At 35.6% G+C, this 26,986-nt stretch overlaps 1 protein-coding gene across 2 annotated transcripts; it reads right to left on the reverse strand.

The window, feature by feature from the left end:
* Positions 1-98: 98 nt before the first annotated feature.
* On the reverse strand, positions 99-26,667 carry LOC128501522 (dipeptidyl peptidase 4-like). Of its 2 annotated transcripts, XM_053471032.1 has the most exons (27): positions 26,571-26,667; positions 25,071-25,108; positions 24,720-24,807; positions 17,398-17,493; positions 16,432-16,526; positions 16,254-16,325; positions 15,804-15,856; positions 12,445-12,514; positions 11,761-11,881; positions 10,779-10,939; positions 9,629-9,732; positions 8,324-8,459; positions 8,127-8,165; positions 7,829-7,933; positions 6,980-7,047; positions 6,415-6,462; positions 5,648-5,772; positions 4,948-4,995; positions 4,545-4,643; positions 4,193-4,262; positions 3,805-3,999; positions 3,365-3,419; positions 3,155-3,254; positions 2,805-2,869; positions 1,957-2,029; positions 1,448-1,521; positions 99-886 (listed from the first exon to the last, which is right to left on the reverse strand). In XM_053471032.1, exons 2-27 carry the CDS (start codon positions 25,074-25,076, stop codon positions 788-790), a joined length of 2,265 nt encoding a protein of 754 aa, XP_053327007.1. In that variant the 5' UTR covers positions 25,077-25,108; positions 26,571-26,667; the 3' UTR covers positions 99-787. The 2 variants fall into 2 exon arrangements, with proteins under 2 accessions (XP_053327007.1, XP_053327006.1); XM_053471031.1 differs by lacking the exon at positions 26,571-26,667 and having other exon boundaries at positions 25,071-25,270.
* Positions 26,668-26,986: the final 319 nt, after the last annotated feature.

Below are 26,986 nucleotides of genomic sequence, written 5' to 3' on the forward strand. Positions count from 1 at the left end.
ATCTATTTGGTATTCTAAATACTCCGAATAGTTATGTGGTTCGTGTCAATAAGCAATGTCAATAAGTAAAGGAAAGCGCCAGAAAAATAAAAATAAAATCAGAAACAAGAAATTTAAATTTTAATTGCTTCGTTTAAATTAGCAACCAAATCAGGCTTCAGAAAATATGTAAACATTTGTTGATAAATAGAAAGTAGTATACAAGGGTATAATCCTTTATAAAAATAATTATGGATATTTAGACGTTATTATTTCATGTGCCAGTTTTTACTTGTACTAAGTAAAACAACCGAAAATATTTTTCATTGAATAAAAAATAAACCTCCCCTCCCCTCGGGTAGAGGTTTGTACGAGAGGGAGGCAGAACTAGCCCCCAGTAGACATAATGGAGAGCAAGCACCACTCATCACACCTAGAGAAGGCTACCCAAAGCCCCAGCAATCAGTGATGAGTCTTGGGGCCAAGCTCAAACAGTTCCATGGTATGAGGTAACAAATTACTAAAATTAAAAAGATTGTTTTAATGATTAAGGCAATTACGCATAATATGACATCAAGAGGATCAAGTCTTCAGGATTATTCCAACCCCTTGGTTCCACCCGTCATGCTAGACTGTTACCAGCTGAAAGTCTGTTCACGTGTTCTTGTGCAACTAACTACCAAAAATGTGCACAGGGTACAGTCTGGATAGTTGGATCTTCTTGTTGTGATGATAATTGTTTCCTGTGTTTCTTTAAAACATGGATTGCTAATTCATAGAGGATGGTCCATATCCTTCTACTGTCCTTCTACTGTAGATTAAAACATTGCTTCAGAAAATGGCTCATGTGGGTGTATATATGGCGATTTGCAAGACCTCCAATTCCATGATCTTTATCTGTGTACCACTGAAAAAAAGATAAACAACAACAACAACCTCAACAAAACATACAATTTACAGAAATACAAAGGTATATCGACTAATGACAAAACACATTGGCTACCAAATTGGACCTATACATTCTGGAGAATTTTACAGCTTGGGTTCCATCAAACTTATTAGCACCCGCAATGAGTCAAAATCCTCAGCCAGGGTCTCTGGCATCTGAGGTATTCAACTCAAAAATATATGGAATCAAGAACCCATTGGAGAGTGACGCACAAATACTAACCATTTACTTGATTGATATTGTTAATAAGGCTTATAAAATGTTAATTATTGATTTATTAATTATGAAATAATCAATAAAATTAGCAATAAACCTCTAATATGTAAAGAACTGTTCAAGGACAAGCTTGATACTTAGGTCCTATTTACTGGTAACAGTTAACCCTGTCCGTTAGTCAACATTTTTATTTTGTCAGTTGGTGAATCTGCTGATTTCAGCATATCTAAAGAAATGTCTTCATGTTCATGCACATTAGTTATTAAGTACTATGGTTATGCAGATTAAAAAAGAAAACCTTACCATTGTTTCAAAGTCCACCTGTGCATCCACTAGAGCTTTTGAGATCTGAGCTGCTTGTTGGAAATGGACATTATCTAAAGACAAAAGGGCAAAAAAAATGTTCAGGGGATCCTCCACTCATTGAGGCTTCTTTCCACGGAAATGATTTGTCCACAGAGGGCTTCTCTACTGAGCGTAAACATGACATCCCTTGCCATCTAATATGAACAAGCCAATTTATTATATCATGTGTATATAATATATGTGATATAATGACTTTTCAGATATCATCTATTTAAAAATATTATTTAGCTAAACAAACATATTTACGTTTATCAGTTGACCGTCTCTCATCCAGATTGAAAACAATTACGTAAGATCATATTTTTATCAGTACACAAATTTGAGGTCAATAAGCAATTTGATATCGGTCATTTTATCTAACATTTGACCTCGGGGGCTTGTGTTTTGTCACTTTGGATATCAGAAACGTGTCACCGATAGCGCCCGGCTACTTATCTGATGCTCACCATCTGCCGTGCCGTGTATAAGCATGTAGTCGACATCCTTAAAGTTCTTTGCTCTGGACATCACAGTTGAGCTCTGCAAAGGAAAAAAAAATGATTTAAAATCAAAGTACAAATTGACCTTTAAACTTTTTAGAATACAAAATGTTCATGGATGAGCTTCAGAGGTTTCCATCATAATCATAATGGGTTATGTTTTGAGTGTTTTGGGTAGTTCTGTAAATGCAGAATATAGTTGCTTTGAACAGAACCTTAAATTGAAAGGTAGAGACATTCTACATTCCTTTAACGGACATCAATAAAAAAAAAACTGTGTTGGAGTCACTCATTGAGATTATAAAATGCCCTGGAAAACCTGTATGGAATAAAGCGATATAATATTTTGACAGCCATGTGATCCTCCTATAGAACGTATGACTGTATAATGCTTAAGTGTCCTCTGTGAGTGATCTGTGTCCCTGGGGTGTTGGTTGAAATAACTAAATTCAAACAGTCTGAAGGTGACTCCACCACCTTGAGGCCAGTTTGGCTACTTACAAACTGCAAAGTGGAATTTAACCCCTTAATGACAAAGCCCGTACATGTACGGGCTCAAAATGCATTGTTTCCAATGGGTTTAGGGACCGCCCATTGTCCTTAAGGGGTTAAAAAAAAAGAAAAGAAAACTTTAGAGTTTATTCAAAATGTTTATGGTTTATTATTTTGGGTCATGTTCCTTCCATAGGCTACAAACTTCATTATTTAAAACATTTAAAATTATTTAAAACACTTCATTATTTAAAAAATTTTAAGCAAGAATTAGATACATTTGTTTTTTACATATTAAGGTAGAAGCAGATCCATTTTCTTACCTCGTAGTTTTTAAGGTTATCTTCTTGTGTTGGAAGACCCATATATCTCTCTGTATAAATAGAGTCTGGTTTGGATAGGATAGACAATAGAATTTAGTTCTGGGAAGGAGTTTGTTAAAATTTTACACCGGTTCTTAAGTACATTCTTTTTCTAATTATAATTAGACATATGAAAAAATAAAGTGTAGAGTAAGGTTTAATATTCTAATGGCTCTATCCAGGCCATTAAAACTTTCTTCAATTACTATTATTACATACCGTCTAACATTCCCTGTTAGGTGCCTATTTATGAATTATTGTTGGAATAGATTTTTATTCTATTAGATTTTTACAAAAATAAGCTTTCATACCATAATACTCCCAGCTTGATACTGGAGCAACAGCAATTCCACATTTAAACAGCCCACTACCGCTGCCGAGCACCATGGAGGTTACGTACCCCCCATAGGACTGAAAAGAAATACAAAAAGTAACTTAGATGTGAGGCTGAGGAATGTACGCCGTAATATTTTGTTTGCTAGATAGCTTTACGCACAGAGGATCTATAGAAATATACTCACCCATCCCCAAATTGCAACTCTTTTTTCATCGATAAAGCCAAGACTTATAAAGTGCCTAAAATAATGATGCATAGATCTGTTACTAACTATTCAACATGATTACATTGTAACATTTTCATGCACACTTTATATTGATCCTACCTAAGCTAGTCAACGTTAACCCATTGCAGGTTAAATTATTGAAGAAAAGATGACTTTTGGCTAATAAAATGGCTCCAGTCCTTCTATGCCAAGAATAAATCGTCCAGCTTCTGAAATCTACTTGAATTTTACTTTTAGTAAAATAAATATCTGTCATATAAAGACTAATGTTTGTGGGCTACCAGCTGTCCTCAAAACCCTTTAATTGGCAAACTGGCTTTTTTAACTTTTAATTTGACTTAATGTTTGAAGCAGGAGTACGTAACAATTCAGAAAATTACTCAAATTTTTCCTCTCACCTGACTGCAGCAATTTGATCTTCAACTTCTACCGTCCCCAGCCTGTGATTTAATTGATGCATAATTTTATCCCCTTGGTATCCACTCCCTCGGCCATCAAAACTGGCCACGATGATTTTTTCCGTGCTGGCAAGATATGTCGCCCAGTTCAGTCGAAAATACTGATCTACCTTCTGACTGCATGGTCCTGCATATCTGAAATTACATACACAATATGTGATAATATATTAATACATTATTTTCTATATGGAAATGTTATATTATATGAGTCTAATAAGAAAAAGAATACATATTGAATGGTATTCAGATTAATAATATCCAGGCAATTTAAAGGGGTATGAGGTTTATAATGACTAAAATCTCTAGTTCAGAATTCTGTATCACTTACACATCAATCAGCAATGGGTACTTCTTGGATTTATCAAAATGTGGTGGTAAGATCATCTGATACCACAAATCTAAAACCAAAGGCAGAAAGACAGGCATGTCAAGGAATGATTGCGAATAAGGCTAATTGCTTTTAATGTTTCATGTCAGAAGTCGGTTGGCAAAGTGGTGAAGTGGAGCATGTGTTAGTGTTTTGTTCAACATATTTCCCTAAAAACAATAACATTAAGAGGATCCTTTTGTGATCATCAGTAAGCCTTCTATCTCTGCAGTCGCTTTTTGTTATTGTTCAACAGACATTTCATTGTCTCAAGTGCACAGTAAACATATTGTTAGGCCAAGAGTAGACTTACCGAAACCATGCAGCGCAAAAGTATGATTTTCTTTTGTAGGCATCTGAACATCATCCAACAGGAGCTGTAAGACCTGGTTGTCTTCTAGAATCTGTATGGCTTAAAATGGAAGTACGTAGAAAGAAATTAGGTATTAATGGCTAAACAGAATATTGTCTATTTGATGGACTATTTATTTGATTGGCCTGTGATAATGTAATGGCCATAGTAAGTCATATCCATGAGAATGTAAAATATATCTCACAGGTTTTTGACCATCATTTGGACCCACTGAAGGAGTACATGAAACACCTCCTGTTACTCATCATAATGCAGTAGGAAACCACAAGAACAAAAGAGGCATGAAGACTACTGATGATTCCATTGTGAACATATGCACAAAACTTTAGAGGTTTGAAGTTACCTTTGTCATCGCTGCCGTTGTGCAAAGTATAAATGGGTATTCCTGGACCTGTTAGCAAAAACATATGCATATAACAGGGTTGAAATCAGATAACAAATTATTTCCCATTTTGTTAACTTAGGAACAAAAATAGGCTCCATTAAATAAAATATTAGAACTTTCCCTAAAGACTATTCCATATAAAATATAACTATTTTCTGATGGGTTCCTAGATCTAAGGATAAAGATGTTAAACCACTATAGTATTTTTCTTTGAAACGATGCCAGGATACATATTTGATTCCTTGGTTTATCTAATGTTGCTCACTTAAAGGTGCTGTTCAACCTACTCTGTTGATTTAAACGTTGTAAGAGCACACCATATAATTTTGACTCATTCATAATTTTGGTGGGAAATGTGTCATGTGACACTGCTAAGTTATTGTCTTAGGAACTAAACAAGCATATGAAAAGTTTCAATGGAAAGAATAGCATGATAGATCCTCTAAGCTATTTTATAAGGACAGTTAGTTTTTTTACCAAACGTGACTACACTCTTTTTATTTTATCTGAAAACATAAAATAATGATACGCGCTATTTCTGCTCTTTCACCTTATTCTTTTTGATTAATATCAGAAATTTACATTTGTGGGCTTTTTGAGGCTCCTTCTACTGGCAAGGCAAGTTACTGAGCCCCGGGCTCCATAGGTTGAGACTTACCACTGCAGGTCAATGAGTAATACACGGAATTGTGGCTAAAGTATGCAGAATATCGTTGGCACCTCTCTGGACGTAGTTGGCAGGTGACGCATTCCGGTTTATTGTCAGTAGAACCCAGTTTTATCCTAAGAAAGATGTTTTTTCATGAGACATGTAGGCACCGACTTCTGGCTCTTGATATTAATAACGTCATTATGAGAAAGATGGTAACTGTTTCTACATTATCTGGGAAGACTCATTTTCAGAGTTCCCGTTCTCATTTCTGTTTCTTGATGAAATTATTACATAGGGGCCTTCCGCCTCCTATAGAGAACAGGAGATGGAGAGTTCCAGGATCCAGTCCTGGTAAGTTCTCATGGAAGGCTACATCCTTTGCCAGAGCCCTAGACCTTAATCCAGTGACCCAGGACTTATTTGTCAAACATGTTGCCTCCGGGTCAATCCCACAAAGCTACCAAGAATCTTCGCGTATGGAAAAGGCGTTAAATCAGACCAAAAAAACAATATCTTTCTGCCTAGTGGTCAGTCTGTCATTAGTAGAAGAGGCAACATTTACTTCAATAAATGAAAAAATAATACAAATTAAGTCTTTCAATTTTCCAATATTAACAAAATATTTTTTTACTTTACTTTTTAATACGGTTTATTAAAAAAGTAAAGTAAAAGTTTTAATGCACGGTTTATATAATGTAGACAATTAGCTAGTATTCATTAATATGTACAGACTGTACGGTTAATATCGAGGTTCATGGCAGTAAAAATCTTACTTGTAAAGTTGTCTTCTTCCTGGGAATCCTTCATTACTAATATAGTACCTATCATAACATGGAAGGAAAATACTGTTACATTTGAACACATTTTCTATTTACTTTTATCACAACATATCATTGGAAATATTATTGGAAAAAAGTACATTTTGGGTGAAAGTTATATGTGTATTGAGACATTTATAAATCTGAATAAACTTTGTATCTGTTGCACACATGTGTTGATGGGTTTTGGGAAACCAAACCAAGCAATGTAAAGTTAGTAGATATAAAATTTGTATCCCAATGTCAATAACAAAAAAACAAGACAAACATGAATTTCAGACTCTGTACAAAAGCATGAAAGTCCATATTCTAATTAAATTGTTGATCTCAGAACACACTATACATGTTTGTGTACCCCCTACAAAAGGGAACATTACTACTGATCATTAGGGGCATTGAGAAAAATCAGCTCATGTATCTAATCTCAAAGAACACAAACATATTTACCCTAAATCACACAACACAAATATTAAGTAAAATGTGTTCCATGTAATACATTTTTAAAGTGCTTTGAACTCACAGATAGTTGCTGGTTAATGTGGTGATGGTGGTAACTTCAAAATTTCCTGTGGTTATCGGAACTGGATTCTGCAGAAATAAGTGATAAATGTGGATTATTAGTAAATGGTGTTTAGTGGAAGAAAAAACATATTAGGGTGATTGACTGGTAACTTTTATGATCTTATTTGCCACGGCTGTGTCCCATAGCTACTGTATTAGTGTCACCCTAGACATTACAAACCTAGAGCACCGTCAAACCTTCCAACACAACCAACCTTCTGCAAAAGAAAAAAAAGATGCCTCCTGCCCCTGCCCTCTCCTCCCTGGTGATATTAGAGGGATCAGAGATCTCCAAACTTGTACCAGCAAAGACACAAGTGCATCCAGTTTTAGGATGATGGAGTACGGGTGTCTTCTCACGTGCAGGATCTACTAATATATAAAGCCACATGCTATGACTTATGATCCATAGAAAACGTGATGTTCACATTCAGCGTTCATACTGGGTGGTCAGGCTCCCCCATGCACTGCTACTCAGGGGGCAGTAACGAGGGAAGTCTCTGATCCCTAACCAATTCATTTACTGATAAAGCCCCCACAACACAGTGTACCCCTATGGCAAGTTCTTAAAGCAGAGCGCTTGGCTGTGACATCATAACACATCATTCAGTAGTAATGATGGATGATGTGGAAGGGGCTCCATAAATACATCTCTGCTCAAGCTAATACATTCTGCAGAGGTGCATATCAGGGGCCACAATGGTATCAAAACTACAGAGCACAGTTGCTTTGACTGTGAGCTTAATACCTGTATGAGTTATGGCTTACCTTACAAAATGCACTTTATGAAGCTGCAAAGACTCCTTACCTGAGTTCCATTAAAGAAATGAATATGCTTGTAGCCATCTGCATTGCTGACAATCTTATAATAGGCATTGTGGTCTGATGTGAAGACTGGATTGCTTGGTTGAAACTAAAATTAAAAGAACACTTATAGAACATACTCAAAATGTATTATTCTTGCCACTTATACAAGACATAGTAAGATGCATCTAATTAATGGGTATATTTTAACACACCACTGCAATAATGTACATATATATATATATATATATATATATATATGTATAACATTTACTTTCAATATAAGTAATTCAAGGACTTACATCTCCAATCCATCCAGTGATACTTTCTTCACGGACTGGCTGTATAATGTAGAAAGGAGAATTACGGAATAGCGTTTAAGTATATCTGTCATTCTACAATATAGATTATCCACAGTGCAAAAACATACACATTCATCGATTTGTGCATAAAATAAATAGTTTGATATAAACAAAACACCCATAAAAAGAATACATACCTGTAGGCATGTCCAACTATGTGTCCCTTCATTAACGTCACATAGACTGAGTAATGAAACATTTTGGATCCTTCTAAGCCACTGAATTACAATTCTTTGGTCTGTTACCCAAGCCAAACTGCTTATGTAATGATCCCTGGGATAAAAGAAAAAAACATTTACTGTACAAATTGGAGGAAACGGTCTGATTGAAAACATGTAATTTATGCTGTATTTAACTTAAATCCCAAAACTCGGCGCGCTCACTACACTTTCCACATATCAATCAATGCTGTTTTTAGAATATGGGTTGTAGTAACTCTTTAAAACACTAGAGGGCACACCATGCCCAGATTTCTAACACCATAGCAAATTGCACACTTGTTCTAGTTTGCTTCCCATACATATTCTCATTCATTTTGCACCATGGCATGCACATAGCTAATTTTAATTTTTTTTTAAATCATCATAAATCACCCCAGAAATATTTGTTAGATAAAATGTACTTATAGTCTATATTCCTATAATGATTAAAAAACGTTTAACTCACACCTGAAATGTGGAAAATGGTACTCTCCACAAAAAAGCTAACAAGATATGTGTCACAATGTGTACTATGAGTGGCATGAGCTCTTCCAAACCATTGATTCCAGAAGTGCAGAAGAGTAGGGTACATCAACTGGTCAAATCAGATAAGGCACTGGATAGGCACTGGTGTATTCTGTCCTGTAATTTAAGGGGCAATCTGGTTCCATTGTGGACCTCTAGATAAATGGTCAGGTTGGGGTGATCTCTGAATCTCTTGTAACCAGTTAATTTGCATTATTGAGGTCTATATCTAGCTGATACAGCCTCTGTGGTGTCTTCTCCTTACGTTGTGTTTACTTTTTAGTAGAACACTGGAATGCAGTATTATATCCTAGTGTTCAGCACCAAGGACATGTGGCACAGAGATCTTTCTGTGAGTAGTCCTGGTGATTTGGCCTGGACAGGGTAAGGTAGTCAGGATTTAAGATTAATATTTATCACTATGATCTCAATTTAACCCCAAGATCAGGTTAGCTCCAAAGACCCAGACCTATCCCAACAAACCTGTCCCAGAAATGAACAGGATTATTACCCCTGTGTGGAGGTGAATCAGTACCTGAGGTGGTTCCTGCTAGTCTATTGAAGAACACTTGACTAGAAACCTTGTCGAAATTCTTATGATTCTAAGTTAAAAGTATCAGAGTTGCTAGTAAGGAAATATATTGGTGTCATTGGTTTTATTATACTAGGTTTACTCACTACAGGTAAATATAAAATGATAGTTAGAAAATTCCTTACACATTTTTTATTTCGTCTGGTGCAACAATTTCCGTGTGAGAAATATTTACGAGAGGCTCGGTATTCACAGTAAACACTTTCACAGTAGGGTTTTTAGTTCCAGCCTAGGAGTGAAACACATTATTATTACATGCATCTTACAAGAATGAAGCCTCTGGAACAAGCGCAGCTTAGTGGAAGGGGCCCTGACAGTGCTAGGAGGTGGGCCTAGGGGGGTTTGTTTTAATCTTATTGGCTTGCCAGGTTAGGGGCTGGGTTAGATAAATGGGTGGTAGCCATTTTGTGATCTCATTTTATAATCAGTTTTCCAGACCTGTTGTTGTCCCTCCCTGTTTATGGTTTGGGGGGGGGGTCCCATTTTGTCACAGCGGTGGGGTGGAGAGGCAAGTTTGGAGAGTTTGAATGGGGGTTTTCGTGGTAAAAGTTAACGAAAGGTGTTGCTTGTTATGTTTTGTAGGTTTTGAGCTGGTCTGTGGCTCAGAACCTGGGGCTGTAGGGGTATCTGGGTATACCCCTATTAAGGAGTTTGGCAAAGTAAATTATTGGCACTTTATTGTTATGTTTTCGGTTATTGTTAATTTGCATATGTATAGAATTGTTTGCGTGTATCGTGTTGGATAGTATGTGTATATGTAAGAATATGGTGCTTGTGTAAATGTGTGTGTGTATTAGCATGTGGTGTTAGCATGTGTGAGCCTATGATGTTAGGGTATGTAAGTCAATGTATGGTGTTAGAGTGCGTAAGTGTACGCTGATGTATGGTGTTAGCATGGGTGTGTGTTTCTTAGTCTTTGGTGTTAGGATGTGTGTGTGGGTCAGGGGAAGAGAGGGGGAGAAAGAGTATATATGTAAGTGTATAAGAGGGAGGGAATGGGACCACTAACCCTAGTCTCACCCCTAATACCAACTAGTCCCCACTGATGAAGCCCCCCAAAGGCTGAAATATATGTTTAGGGTTTTTAGTGCCCTTGTTCTCAGTTGAGTTGTTCTGATATTTTTTGGTATGTCTTAACTCAAATCTATCTCAGTGTTCCATGGAGTAGGATGCTAAGATGGAACTTATAATAAAGTGCAATGTTAGGAAATCCTTTTCTCCATAATCTGAAACAGACATCATATTATACCATAAAAGTATGTATTGTTCACATACCTTAGGATATGGAATGTGAATGGTCTGTGGATACTGCTCTGATTCCTCCCCATAAAATGTGTATTCTATTATTGGCACTTCGGTATCATTAAATTGAACATATGACAAATATTTAGCATTCGGTGACCACCACAAAGCATAATTGCTTGAAAACATTTCCTCTGATAATGAAAAAGAAAAGGGAAGAAATGCAGTCAGCAGGAATTCTGAAGACTTTAAATATAAAGCAGTAGAAATAAAGGGCTGCTATCAATTAAAATTATCTGCTAAGAATAAACCTCAATTTATTGCATTTTCAACAAAAAAAAGATTATGTAAAAAAGGAGAAAAACAAATATATATATATACAAAGTTATGTTTTTGCCAGAAATAGATGTTTTTGGAGTTTTATAGACCATGTCATTTTAAAACATACACTGGTTGTTGTTTTGCTTTACCTCTGTACACTGAGCATTCATAGATGTCATTACCAAAAGCTATATGATATATTTTCACGAGTAACGTGAACATGAAGGATTAGCCCTGGGAGTCTTCTGCCGGGAAAGGTGTTGGGGATATAGATAAGAAAGGAGCTTTTTTCTCCTTAGGGGTCAAGCCAGGTTGACAAGCTTGTTCTTGAGGCATATCAGTGACTATCCTTTCAATTTAGCTAGAGGTACAACTGTGCTCCTCAGCAAGCATCAGATCTTAGTGCATGAAGGATACTGTGGAACACTCCTATAAGGGGAAACCCTGTCAGGGGTCTTCCTCTACCCTCTTGCTAAGTAATAGGCTGTGAAGCCAAGCTGATGACCCACTATAATGTACCTGCCATCTTTGCTGGATGAACATGAATTAAGTGTACGTTCCAGTGGCCCCCAAATATTTTACGTTCCAGGAGTCTATAATCCCCATGTATATTGCGTCCTATGACTTCTAATAAAAGATGAACTTTTTACAAAAAAAAAAAAAGATTATTATCAAGGGTTATTTTTAGCTTTACCTTCATACACCCAATCTGGTATTCCATTTAAAATTTTATTTAGTGCTCCATCCGAGGTAATGCCCACAGCTGGCTCCTCTGGAGCTTCTTTCACATAAATGTTATTTCCCTGGACAAATGCCTAAAAGTATAATAATAATAATAATAATAATTAAAAAAAAAAAAAACAGAATTTCTGTCCATTAAAATAAATAAAGCAAGAAAATAATTAAAAATGTATTTATTTAATAATTTATAGTAGTATAAAATCTGTGTTGACTAAAAAAAAAGTATCTACCATTTCATTATCAGACAAAAAACAGCCACTCCTTGGAATAGTGCTTTCATAATTAAAGACAATTAATTAAAATAAATCCAACAAAAAAGTACTTGGGATGTTGGTGTTGGACACGGCTTCGGATGTCTCCCCAGGATCCACATATGGTGGGAATACTCCAGAATAGCTATTGCTGCAATACCTGCTTTTTTTATTTTTGGTACAGGAACCTATTATCTAGTGTCTATATAATCTTTTGCCATTATTGCATGTCTTTCTATTGTGTCATAAAGACTTACATATGTTTGCCTGTTTAGATTAAACATAAGATTTCCTGCATGCGGAAATAATCACTGAGCGATATGTCATATATTGATGCATTAGTATATAAACTAGTACTTTAACTGTGTACAGTTGGATTATCTTACCAGTTTATGGCCAACAGGAGACCAGGTTATGTATTGAACTTTGTCAGGAAGCTGCATTGTTACAAACTTACTAAAAAGAAAAAAAATATAATCATAGATTTAAAACAATAACAACACAAAACAATATGATCTGCTATTAAAATAACCTTAAAATGCAGAGTGAATCGGAACAATAGAAATTATGCACCAACAAACTTATTTAAAAAGAGATATTTTTTGAAGTACTCCAGTTTATAAGTAGTATGTAATAACCAATCATTTAACAGTTTATTGCTGTCTATAACACTCATCATATCGTAAGTTTTATGGAAAAATGTGGTCATAAAAAACGCAAAGACGTATTGTAGGGAACGTCTCACTAGAGGCAGTAAGTAGCACATTAGTGGTTATTTTCCAGCTATATTTTCCAATGCACTTTTCCATTTATCACGTTGATTACATATGGATAGTTTTTTTTTATTTGCATATGCAAGGAAGAAACATAGAATTGTAATTTATAATCCAATCACAAATTTCAAATTCAAAAAAATTCTTAGGCAGAATTAATCCATCATGCACAAGGAATTCTGTGGCACAGAACAAAAAGTATATGCAGTTTATGAAGCAATCCAATGGATAAAGGACACCTGTAAATGATGTAATACTATGAATCACAGCCATGTTATTAATGTCCTTAGTTAATATATCACGTTATATTTTGCCTACTGATTCTGCAGGTTTTGCTCCCATCCCACTAAACACCAAGTCATATGAGGACATAATATTTGCTTTAGAACACATGAGCGTTCTGGTTACTCACCCACTTCCTACTTGGATCAGTTCATGATCCTCCAATGTTCCTCCCAGTTTTATCCAACACTTTTATGTTAACTCCCTTCTGCCTTATTATGAATCGATCACCACACCCTGCCCATTTTGATTAAAAATATGTACTGATCACTGTCCCCTCAAACACAGTTTAGTAATTATGAAAGACAGGATATAGTTTAGATCTGGATATGCTGGTGGAACTGGGTTTTGGTACAAAAATGTTTGAATATAAGACAATTTGACTGTTTAAATGGCCAGACTAGAGGGTCAACTGGTTCTCCTCAAAGGTCTACATATAGTTTTAAGTTTCGGACAGTGTAGCAGTGAAATTTCCAGCTACATAAAGTGGCTGCCAAGTGTTTACTAAACATGTAGTTCTATGTACAAAGTGGGCTACCAATGGTCTATTTTCTGAGCCATGTATACAAGCTGGTCATAAGACGGTGACATATGTTTGCTCTGCAGTATTAATTGTGGTTCCTCACACTACTCTGGTTGTAAATTTCTCCTTCCTGATACACATAATTGATAACAGTGGTAAGATATACCTTGTGACTATTTCCAAATTAGAAGCAGATTGATCCTTCTTGCATCATCTGTTTTTCCTCATATTTCTTTTTTCCAACAACAGCTAGTGAAGCGCATGTGACTCAAATGACACATCTTCAATAGCAAAGTCTCTTAGAATTCCGAAATTTAGTCTTTGGGCTTAAACGCTATAAGATTCCAACTATGTCTCTCTAATCTAAAACATTGAATTTATTCTTGAGCAGGATTTCCAGGGTTTACAAACAGTAGCTACAGTAGCAAGAAAAACATAAACGAACCCTTTGGAATTACCTAGTTTTCTGCTTTTCATAAAATAAGAACTGATCTACAGCCAAGTCACAAGTACACATAGACAAACAAAATGTGCTTAAGCTAATAACATACAAACAGATTATATTTCATGTCTTTGTTGAACACACTAATTGAACATTCACAGTGCTGGTGGAAAAAGTAAGTGAACCATTGGATTTAGTAACTGGACAAGCCTCCTTTGGCAGCAGTAACCTTTTGCCCTGCACAACGTTCAGGACAAGTTTTAGGCCATTATTTCTTACAGAGCTGCTTAAGCTCAGTCATATTCGTATGACGTCTGGTGTGAACGGCTCTCTTGAGGTCATTCCACAGCATCCATAATGGGTAACCTTCCGAGCAATTCCAAAAAGATTTTCTTTTAAGGCATTTTGAAGTAGATCTACGTCGCTGTTTAGGGTCATTGTCCTGCTGCATCACCCAATTTCAACTGAGCTTCAGCTTGCGGGCAGCCGTCTTGAGGTTATCCTGTATGATACCTTGATAAACTTGGGTTTTCGTTGTCCCCCTCAATGATGGGAAGCTGTTCAGGCTCCAAAGCAGCACAGCAGTCCCAAATCATGAAGTTCCCTTCACCGTTGGGATGATGTTTGCATGTTGGTATGCAGTGCCCTTTTTAATACCATACATTGTGCTACATATTCTTCCCAAACAACTCAACCTTCGTTTCATCAGTCCAAAAAACATTTTCCGTATGGTAGATTCATGAACTGAGGTGTTAACCAGTTTAAATGATTTATTTTATCCTTTAGCAGTTACTCAAGGCTTCTTTTTCACCTCATTGAGCATTCTACCCTGTACCCTTGGAATCATCTGGGTTGAGAGCCCACTTCTAGGTAGAGGAGCCACAATACAAAATTGTCTCCATTTCTAAACAATATGTCTAACTGTGAAATGATAAATATGTTTGCTTTATGCAAATCAACAGTTCTTAATTGTAGGTTTTCTGAGATTTGTTTTTTTGTGAAGCGTGGTTGTGATGCGTCTTGTGAATATCTCCTGACTCTAATTAGCTTTTGTTGAAGTGAGATGAAGGGGTTCACATACTTTTTACAACTTTTTACAACTTACACTTTGAATGTTTAAATGATGTATTCAATATGGACAAGAACAATACATTTTTTTGTGTGTTATTAGTTAAAACAGATTGATGACGAGGATCATATATTTTAGGACAAACTTATACATATGTGCTGATAATTCTAAAGGGTTCAATTATGTTTTATTGCCATGGTATTTTTATTGTATTTTCTTTTATTCTAGTTTAGATGTTAATCGATACTCTTCGCGCAGGTATTTTACGTATACAAAACAGAATACTAATTCCCATATGAATTCTCTAGAACAGTTTTTTCAGTGTGGTAATAGCACATATACTTACGACCCTATAAGTTGCGCTTACAGGGGAGGGTGGATAACTTTATTAAGGGGTTTACATATATGGAAAAGAGTAACTAATGGGGAATTAATTTCAAGAGAATTGCAGTTTTGCACTTTTGCCACTAGATACTTAAAGCCCCTGCTTCTCTTAACACCCCGATGAAATTGCAAAACAGGTAATCGGTGGCAGCCCAGGGGTCTCTTGCCCCCCCCGACAGCATCCCCCTCACAATAAAGGTATAACATGTTAATGCATCCTTGCCATTTTATTTAACGTAAAAATGATCAGAAGACGTGGGAAAAAAACGTACCTTTCTACAATGTTATATATGTGGTAAGATGCTGTGTATGAATGTCTCCATACCTGTAAAACACAGTTATTATTTAAAAAGCATAACATTTTTATTATACATTATTTTTTTTAGAATACTACTAGTGTTTTCCAGTCTAATGGTAACTAATCCTAGCTCCAACTAGTATTCGCCATCTCATTGTGTGCTTACTAACAAGTGTTAATAGGCTTGCTATAAAAATACATTCTATATAAAGATTTATCTTCTATTCATTGTCTGAGTGGTAGACACCGATCACACAATTCTTTCTCTGCTTTGAGGGATCTGCTGAAGGTAAGGTTTTTTGGGTAAAGGCGAGTCACTACGTATGAGATATTTGGTTGGCCTCTTCAGCCTAGTTCGCCAACTATGTAGCTTAAATATTACACACTATGTCAAATATTGAGGAATAAATATATGTTTTATTACCTTTTCATAATTATACTGAAGTAGCGCATATTTCCTATCTGGAGATAGTAAGTAGAATGATCCATTGTTATTCTGTAAAAACAAATATAGTATAAATAAAATAATTTGTTTCAGTATTTAATTTAATTCAATATACTCCCAGTATACAAATTAGGAATATTACAAATATTTAACATACTATTGTAGTGTTTGAGAGGATTTCGCTTGTTTCTTGGGTATCAACGTTAAATATGTGCAGGTTATTTTCTTTTGTCCGAAACAGATACTCATTATCTAGAAAAAGACAGAAGATCACTGTTATAATATTACACAAAACTCCACTGCAATTTCCATAAAGTAGGTGAGGGAAAGGTGGAAGGAAAGGGGAGTACCATATCCCATCCATAAACATATGTAAGCTTTACATTTTTTTATAATTTTTCCATTTCCGCTAGACTTGCGCATTCGTTTTCAGACAAATAAATAAAAAATTAATGCAACATTGGACGAACAAAACCAAAAACGAATGTGTGCAATACGAAAATCTTCGTTCATTCGAAGGAAGAGGAGAATCTCGCCATATTTCCTACACTAAGAGGAGGGACAATGAGTGAGCTGATCTTCATGTGTCCAATCAGCTCACAGCTGTCACACTTGTAATGAAGGCAGCCTATATAAGAGCAGAGCAGGCCGGGGATCCGTTCATTTCCCTGTGACTTCTTTATGTGACACTGCTGTGCTGCATCTGAGCATTTTACAAAGTCAGATTCTTCTGTGTGAGACTCGGTGAATCTCATTCTGCCATTTCTCACAGTAGCTAAAACTCTAAGTTAAATGTGACCCTCTTTCTTCCATCTATTGGTCTCAAATTCTCAATTGAAGTTCTTCTACACATTTATTTCTTGTTTCCATGGCAACTGGATGATTACTAAGAATACTAAGTAAGAAATGTTCCTGCCTGAAAACGAACAAGAACTTTCCGCCGGCGACCAAGTCTAATTTCCCCCTATATTTTTTTTAATTATTAGATGTTTGAGACCATTTAAATTTAGCCAATGGCTGTAGAAAACAAATACAATATGTAAATATATTTTGATAAAGAGGAGAGGCATCCTGTAATATTAAAAAAAAAAAAAATCTGGGTAAAACAAAGCAAAAACCTTACCTGAAATCCATTCTAAGCCAAACGATTTGTATCGGTATTTATCACCAAAATAATCTTCCAACGTAAATGTTTTACGTATATCTGTTGGTTCTTTGTCTGCGAAAATGAAAAAGAAATACTTACTGGACAAAAACAAAAGCCAGATAAGTGTAGAAATGATTAAAAAGTTAAAAAATATTTTAAATACATTGAAAACTGTGATACTAGTGTAAAAAAGGAAAACATGCTATGAGAGTAAGTTCCCCTTACTCTCTGCTCTGGTGAATAATAATAATAATAATAATAATAATAACATTATATGTCTGTACATATTGCCTCTGCTACTCACAAGTTAATCAGGGGTATTGGTGGGTACACTGCCAGTGCAGGGATCACAGATTCGCCAGCTGCAGCTCAGTGTTATTTTTACTGGTGTAAGATAAGAATGATTGTATGACTGTGATCTACACTCAGTGCACCTTACCCCTTGACACTCGTTTCATGTAAAGCTGGAGTGAATGATGGGATAATTGCTTGACAAATAATGTTTATCTAGGAATACATTTGGCCTAGATCCAGCCTTGAGATGTTCTGTTATAAACATTATTAGATGTCATAGATGAAAAATGCAGAAATAACTGCCACAAACTTTTCTCTTTTTTTGTTTAGATATTATCTTTTTTTTAAACACACAATGTTGAAATGGATCTCTGCAAGACAGCCTTTAGATCATTTACACTAAAAAATTGCTATGCTAAATAATTTAAGAAATGTTACCTACTCAGTAGACTCGAGCATACAGGTTGGCACATTTAAGGAATTTTGACAAATTGGTGCATTCATACGAATGCCTAAAACGAGAATGGATGCCAAACAATCAAATGCAAAATGGAAGGAAAAGCTCTTAAATGTGTTTATTCGTTTCTAAGTTGTGTATGCATTATTTCATGGCCGGGAGAAAAAAAAAAAAAAAAAAACATTTCAAATTTAATCTGGGTTAATAGGTCTGGATACTAAATTTGTCCTGTGAAAAAAAAACAGGAAACTTGTCCCTGTGCACATGTCTATTACTCAATATTCTAAATGATGTTAACTTTTCTTTTTATTATAAGCTTTATTCCATCTCTGAACGGATTGTTCTCCATAAAAATGTAGGCAGTTCCTTAAGGTTAGAAAAAAGTTAGCCATACTGTTTTTCAGCATTTGTCCACTAAGACCTAGCAAGATAGTATAAAGATATCACAAGGCAGTACCATCTCTTCATTATAGGATTAGAACCAAACATATGCCCTCCTATCTATTGCTTATTTTATGTCTGTCTCACAATGGGTTTTACGATTGTAGGAATAAAAGGCTCTTCCATGTAAGCCTAAAGGCAATAATTCTGCTGTTAGTGTGTACTGTTGTGTGCATTCTCTTTAAAATCCAACATGTTTTAACATTTTGTCATTTTACATTTTAAATTAAAAAATATAGAATAAAAATATTTAAACTGTTGCTGTTCAACAGCTACTGGAACATTTTAGTTTAGCCAAGATCAAGGTCTGCCTTAAGAAGTTCTCTAAATACGCTTTAATTCTAGATTACAAGGGGAAATATCAGGAGAGTATACAGAGTGTCAAGTACTTAAGGATAAATGTATTCCTTGATTAGATTTGGTAAGAGAAACACTTAAATCCTGCCATGACAACCAGATGGGAAATTTAAAAACATACTGTAGAATAGACCAAGACAAATGTATAACTCAAATATACACTGGAGATCCATAGTATAAACTGTTAGGTAAATGTATATCATGTTTAGGGTTTCATGTAACATTCAAAACGGTCAGGAGTTTTACTATTGCATATGTGATTGAAGAAATGTATTATATAAATATTTTTTTTAGGTATGATAATCTGAAACCCTTATACAAACCCCTTAATATAAAATAAAGACATTGTGTTTATTAGAACTAGTTACTTCAATGTAACTAAGTCCTGGCTGTAGGTGTTAAAGCTTATTTTTAGATGACCAAGAGCTTGTCCTTCAAGTGAAGATTTGGCCTAGTCTTGATTTATATTTTATTGAGATGGTGATTACTAAAGTAATCACCATCTCAATAAAAGTTAAAGGTGTTGGGTCTCGGGCAATATTTATATAAAGCATGCCATAGCCAGATGTGCAAAATGGGAAACCATAAACAAGAAGAACTCACTAGTAACTCTAGATGTACTCAAGACCAGATTACTGTCACTTGGCCTCAGAAGAACGCCTTTCAAATACAGCACATTATATCCGGAATAAATAGATGGGTCGAATGGTTCTTAAATGCTATTGTTAAAAAAATTCGAATTTTGTGCTGAAATGTGGGTGCGATTTTGAACAAAACTGTGTGAAGAATGAATGGATCCAGAAGAGTTCTTCTTCAATCATAGATGCTTATTTCTCATGGCACCCACTAAAAAGTCAGTCTAGAGTTACTATGCTTTTCTAGAAATGCATTCTACCTAGGCATAACTTGTAATTAACCTGTGAATGGTGTCACTCTTATCTCTACTTTAACATCCAAATAAAACCTTTACATGGTTTTGCTTATCTACATTATGACAGATGATCTAATAAAGGGAACTTGCTTATGATCTGAACTCATGGTGTTTGAGACTGATGAACATTCCTCTGTATAATTAGGTGTGCTAAGCACCAGAATGATACCCCAGTCATTTTATGTATCTACACATACATACATGTAAGACAGATAGCACCCCGATTTTATTGTTACTCTAGAAGAGTAAAAATGCACATACTATATATTTATGAATTAAATATGATCTTTCAGTGCATCAGGATACTGAATCGATAAAGTTGATTAGATATATTATAAAAACAATATTTCACAAGATAGAACATTGGTAATACTGTAATAACCATCTGTTCCCTCTGGTTAGGGAAGGCATGATTTTCGATACGTTTAAAGAGTATTGAGTAAAACCAGTCTTTCAGGGTTGAGAGTCAGAGAAAGTTCCCTTTACATACAAACCCAAGTCAGTAATTAATCATTTTCATTTTATAATTATATGGGTGTATTATTTCCAAGAGGAAGTATTTGCACTGGGATTGTTAAGAGGTATGTATACTCTTTTGTTCCCATCCATTGTCATCTTTATCACTTGCCAGATTGCAGAATTACGTTTTGTCAAGTGTAATGAGCAATAAAAATGTCAAAAATATCAGGGTCATTTGTCCTCTAGAATATTGAGGCATGTCCATTCACACCATACTGCTATAAGCATTAAGGACTGCATTTCAGCCTTATGATTCTTTTGATATGCTACAGCCATTGGTCTGTTTTAGATGCCTAGCTATCTAGTCTCTCCTAATACTCATGCTACTGGACGCTACTGGGTCCGTCTAATATCCTGATTGCTGGGACTTCTCTTGTCCCTATAAGCTATACCCAGCTTCTTATTCTGTACTAGGCTTGAACGAGTCAGTTTGGTAAAGGCAATATTTAGAAATGAGTACATTGAGGAATTACACACTTACATGATATCAAACCTTTACAGATTCTTTCACCTGTTGTCTTTTGATAAGCAGACTGTCTAGGGTTATTACTGAAGCAAACTGGCGTTAGTCTGTAAGAAGCTGTTGTTCCCACTCTACCTCGGGATTCCATCTTTCTTTTTATGGGTCTTAAACTGCCAATACACCAGCTGCTCTTACTTAGCTTACCTGGCAAAACATCAGGGAATGGAGATCCCCTCTCTTTTTCATCTATTGCAGGGCTGGACTGGCGATGATGAGGTAGTCCTGGCACTTTAAGGGCAGTGGCCACCTGATGACATAAGTGTGGCCGATGGCTGGATATACGTGGCTAAACGCTACATTTTTGTGCTCATGTAGAGTGTGGACAGGCATATCCAGTCCGTGGACGCACACTGCAGCATCTGATCTGCTGTTGGAGTGGCAGATCAGGTGAGTGTGTCGCCCTGTCGGTGTGTCAGATGGACAGTCTGGGCTTGATCTCTTGATAGCGCCTATAAAGGATGTCTATACTGTCTGTAAGCACAGACCTTAAGGCAATAATCGATAATTCTACAACTTTCTCCCAAAACATGAATGCATTAACTGGACCTTCTACCTAAAACAATATCCACATTTTAAAATAAACAGAATTTTGGAGCGTATTGGTACAAAGTCCCTGATAGGGTGCATGTTGAGAAAAAAAAGCCAAAATATATCATTTCATTTGTGCCTAACAAATATTGTGCATTCTATGCCTATAAATGGCCATCCACTCTACAAAAAAGATCTTCATATTTTACTACTCAATCTCACATCCTCTAAACTCAAACTGTACCCTTGTTTTAATATTCCTAAAAAGCATTCTCTAAAAAAGTATTAAACCACTTAAACCTTTGAATGATTACGAAAGTTTTAGCTGGCACAGAAATTGTATTTTATGAATTTGTTTTTGCCACTTGGTTGATTTCATAGACATTCTGATTTTTATGTATTGGTCTTGGATGAACTCACACTTGCTGGCAATCTGGCATTCCTTGAGTGTTATGTTGGACTTCACACAAGATAAAATGCTGGCTCGAGATAAAATCTGGGACTATAGTTAATCTTTGCTCAGTTCTTTTTTAGTAGATAGATATAGATAGATAGATAGATAGATAGAGTTAGATAGATAGATAGATAGATAGATAGATAGATAGATAGATAGATAGATAGCGTTAGATAGATAGATAGATAGATAGATAGATAGATAGATAGATAGATAGATAGCGTTAGATAGATAGATAGATAGATAGATAGATAGATAGATAGATAGATAGATAGATAGCAATGTTAGATTTAGTTGGTCCCCAGGATCTAAGACCTGGATGATTAAATAAATATTAATGTTTCCACAAAATCTGTATTTAGAATTTCAGCATTTTTTACTAAAAAAAACATACTTGCACCAAACTATAAACTTAACAACACTACTCTGGGTAATAATATCATTTATAATTATTCCTATAATTATTCTCATAATTATTCCCATTAAGTAGAATAACAATTCCCCAACACATTAGCTTTTTTAGGCGTGATTTGCTGGAATACTCAAACTGTGGTCGGAAATCTATTGCGAATATCAAATAAATTAGAAACAGTGAAAAGCTGGAACGTAGAAAGACAAATGTCTTAGATTTGCCTTAGAATACGATATGATGAGACCTGAGCTGGAAAAATGGAGAGAATGCTGACCCCCTTGGACAAGACAGAAATAACAATCTTCCAACAGATTTGTAGTACTTAAAAACTGTCAACACGTGAAGTATGACGCATGACGACACGAGGATGCTTATCCATGGCCTGTTTATATAAGCTGTCAGTTTCTAATCATCAGGAATGCAGAGCAATAGAAATCGGTTTGCATCCTGGGAAAAGAAAGGTTCCCATTAAAAAGGAAATAAATGACTTAACAGGAAAAGATAAGTCATGTTATCAATTATTTTTGTCGCTCGGAAAATATCACATCCAGGGGACGGTGCATTTTCAGTTTCCTCATCTATAAAATTGCAATGGGAAAGCTGTAAATGACAATTGTCCTAACCAAGTATCTATATTAGCCTGGACGTCAGGTAACATGTATAAGTGAGATCCTTGTATGGGTTTTCCATACAATCTATTTTAATGGATGTGCTGGATAGTAGTGCATACTGAAACTGTCTGGAGCTTCAACATTTTTAGGTCATTTCAAGGTTGAAGACTGTAAACCCTTCCATGAAGACGTCACAAGGAGCCACATATCTAATACACATACTCTCACGGTACTATTTTTCAGGTGCTTGGGTGAAACGATTTGTAACTAATTGTAGTTCAAACACAACATAAATGTGATGGACCACAAGAGAGAATCATGGAGTGTAGAGAAATTATCATTGCTTAGACTTATTCCTGTCCTTGTCAGAAGTCTTGCTTGCCATCAAAGGTTAGAAAAAAAAGATGTGTGTAGGTGGAATTGTGTTGTCATGTAACTGTTGAAATGGCAAGTCATGAAGAAATATTTTTTAAAAAAATATTTTATATAAATATTAAAAAATTTTTTTTTTCCAAAAACAATATTCTTAGCGCCAGAATGAGGTATTAGCTACCACATCTTTGGATGTAGCTGAAGCCAACAAGGCTGGTGGCAGCCAGGTTCAAGGGACCTCTTGCATTTTTTATTAGTCAAGAGCACATACTAGTGAAATAGGGTAAACACAAGGAAATTAAATATTTCAATGGCAAAAATTCCCAAAACAATGTTATTCAAGTGTGATTTTTCAAACCAGTCATTACATTGTGACCACAGCTGGATTAAAAATCACTATCTCCATAAAGTGGTCAGGTTCTACTCTGGCCCTCAAAGTTTGGAACATCTTGTTCCAAGCATTACTTTGAGTGTTATTTGTATATCATTAGAGTAACATACTACACAGATGTTCGGTAATCAGATCAGTGTCGTCCTTAGAAAAATAAGCAAATAAAATGTATCCAAAGTTATTTATACCAAACATTTAGACACAAAAATTCCCTTTTAATATGATTCAAAAAATCCAGCTTATCTTGAAGCACAAACCATTCATCCCTTAGAGATAAAAAAATGAATATATAAAGCAATTTAAAAAGTAATAAACTCACAAAGTTATACAAATAGTGTAGGATGGACTCTGGTCAAACTACAACAATCAGATGGGAATCAGTACAAGAGAAAGCTTAAGTAGATCTAGAATGCTTCTTATTCATCCTACAAGTAAAGCTCAATAATACTTGGTAATAGTTAACAAAAATATAAAAAAAAATTGTCATTATACAATTTAATCTATCTCTGACACACCTGCGATTAAAGGGATGGCGCGCCCTTTTTACATGCACCCGAATTCTGATGAGCAATTTGACACAACAATGTACAGTATCAGTACTATACGTTTATTATAGGATATAGGGCTGTGCAATAAAGTCCACCAGTTACGTCAGCACATAAACATAAAACAACAGAAACAAAATAGATAACAAACAATATTAACAATAGTAGCTTCAAATGCTAAAATTAAGCGAAAGGAGCTAACAGCTTGTCCCTTTGCCTAATTCTTGAGTTACTGAGCACAATTGGACTCCTTCTATAGGAAATCCAGAACATCAAGTTGGATCACATACATATATACATATACACTCATACATGCACACACACTATGTGCATACGATTTATACTTTTACATATGTGTTTCATTTAGAGATACTGTGTGTTTTTCATACCAATGCTTACATAGACACATGTTTAAACTAAAATATATACATTCATCTGGAGACTGGTCACCTGCTAGCCTTACCTTTATTTGTCAACAGAGCTACAGGGACAGCAATGGCTACAATGACAATTGCAAGCACCAGCAAACCAATAAGCCACTTCACCCATGTCTAGAAAACAAATACATATAATGAAAAATAAGAAAAGAAAAAAGCAAAAGAACATTAAAAAAAAACTTTTCCAGATGTCTCAATTACAGCAGAGAACATACTCCCCAGATCTGAAGAATAATCCTGTACACTAACCCTTTAAAACTAAAAATATTATTATTTAAATGTGCTAATTTCCAAATAATTCCAAGGACAGCATCCCCTACTGATACAGGATGAGCTCTGCTAATTAACTAGTGAGATGACAAAGTGAAATGACTTACCTTCATCTTGAGTGGGATGCTTAGTGCTGTTAAGTCTCCTGAGGCAAGGCAAAGAAGAACAGGGAAGAAGAAGAAGACCAAATAAGTTTAAGACAGTCTTGTGATTATCCAGGTCAGGCTGTTAAAGTGCTCCAGTCCAAATGGTTAAACATTAGTAAGGAGGAGATCCAGCAGGGGTGAGGTTGGACATAGTCCTGTGTTTTTTCTGGCTATCTCCAGCAGTAGAGAACTATCCTGGCAGTTTGGACATTGATTTATCTTTCATAATAATACTTAACTGGGAAAAGTGCAGGCAGTAAAAAAAAAAAAAAAAAAGTTTAGAACTGTACAGGAAAGTTTGTGTGAATACTTTGTAGCTGGGGAGGGGTTTGATGATTCTTAATCTACCTTGGAGGAAATAATGTGCAAAGCAGTTAGGGATAGGGGGTGGCATTTATACAGTGTAACAGATAGTTTTCTGCAAGGTTATTACATGAATAGGCTAAGGACATAATGTTATGTATATAATGCTATAGGTGAGTTGTAAGGCACACCCTTTTTAAGCTGGGGAGATTTAGAGTTGTTTTTATTAATTTGGTAACTGCTGCTAGCAAATGCAGCTCCAGTTGCAGGCAATAACTCCCATCATCCTTAGCCATCCCAGTATTGCATGTCAAATACTGGAGATCTTGTCCATATCATTTATAGCCCCCCTAGTAGAAAATACTTATGTCTAGAAAAGGGAAATGCACCTTCAGGCTTTGCAGGGTTAATGCTGTACTTTGATGGTGGAAATGAAGACTGTATAATTTGTGTGAAATATTAGATTTTGGGCAAATGAGAGATCCACATGAAACAGAGCTGGAAATGGTTTCTAAATAGCAATTGTGATGAGAATACTATATATCAATATTACCCCCCAAATGACCAATAACATACCTTTAAAGATCAATACTGGCCATAACTGGCCACTGTGAGGATGGAAGTGATAGTCAATGGAGAAGCTTACGATGGAAACAAGTCTCTTGCAGTAAACAACAATTTGTTAGTGAAAAATCTAGCATTGAAAGAAGCCTGTGAAATAAATATTTGAATCATCTCACAATATTCTCTGGCCAGGGAAGCAAGGAGATTCCACAGAAAGCTTCTTCAAACCCTATGCCATCACAACAACCATGTGCTACATCATCATCCTAAATATTATGACCTATCCCTCATTTACATTCATGAACAGTTTTGCCTTTACTGATTGCTCCGATGTAAATGTCTCACAACAGAAATGAGCAGGGTCAGGTTTTCAGTTAGGCAGACTTGACATAGAAACTTGAATTTGATGCCAGATAAGAACCATTCAATCCATTTCGTCTGCCCATTTTCAGTCCTCTGTCTCATATTAGATACAGCAAGGGTGTAAATGCCATATACCTATCCTGTTCATGTTTAAATCATATCACTGTATTAGCCTCAACCACTTCTGTTGGGAGGTTGTTCCACTTATCTAGCAGATGAGACAAACTAAATGGTACTTAATGTTCCTCCTGCTCCTATTCAGGTTCTTCCCATTACTTTAGTAATGTGTTCCAATCAGTTTTTTTGGGATAAGCCCCTACAAGGACTTCTACTTTATATTTTTAATAACGGAGATGTCATAGTCTGGGGCAGGAATGCTTTGCAGCCTTCAAAATAAGTGCTGCAGAAGCTCCACCTAGGAATGTTAGATGTTTGATAAGAAATACACACACATACACACTCTGCCACCGTTACAGGTCATGATGGATTGTGCAGGGAAAGATAGAAAAAAGGGAGGCTGAAAACAAATTTGGGAAAACTAGCAGGGCATGGTTAGCATTACACACATTCCTGTAAACTGAAACATAGATATAAAAGTATGTGGTCAAACATACATTTATTTCTGGAACATAGTATCTGGCAAGAAT

The sequence above is a fragment of the Spea bombifrons genome, chromosome 7 (assembly GCF_027358695.1).
Source record: "Spea bombifrons isolate aSpeBom1 chromosome 7, aSpeBom1.2.pri, whole genome shotgun sequence".
Taxonomy (NCBI): domain Eukaryota; kingdom Metazoa; phylum Chordata; class Amphibia; order Anura; family Pelobatidae; genus Spea; species Spea bombifrons.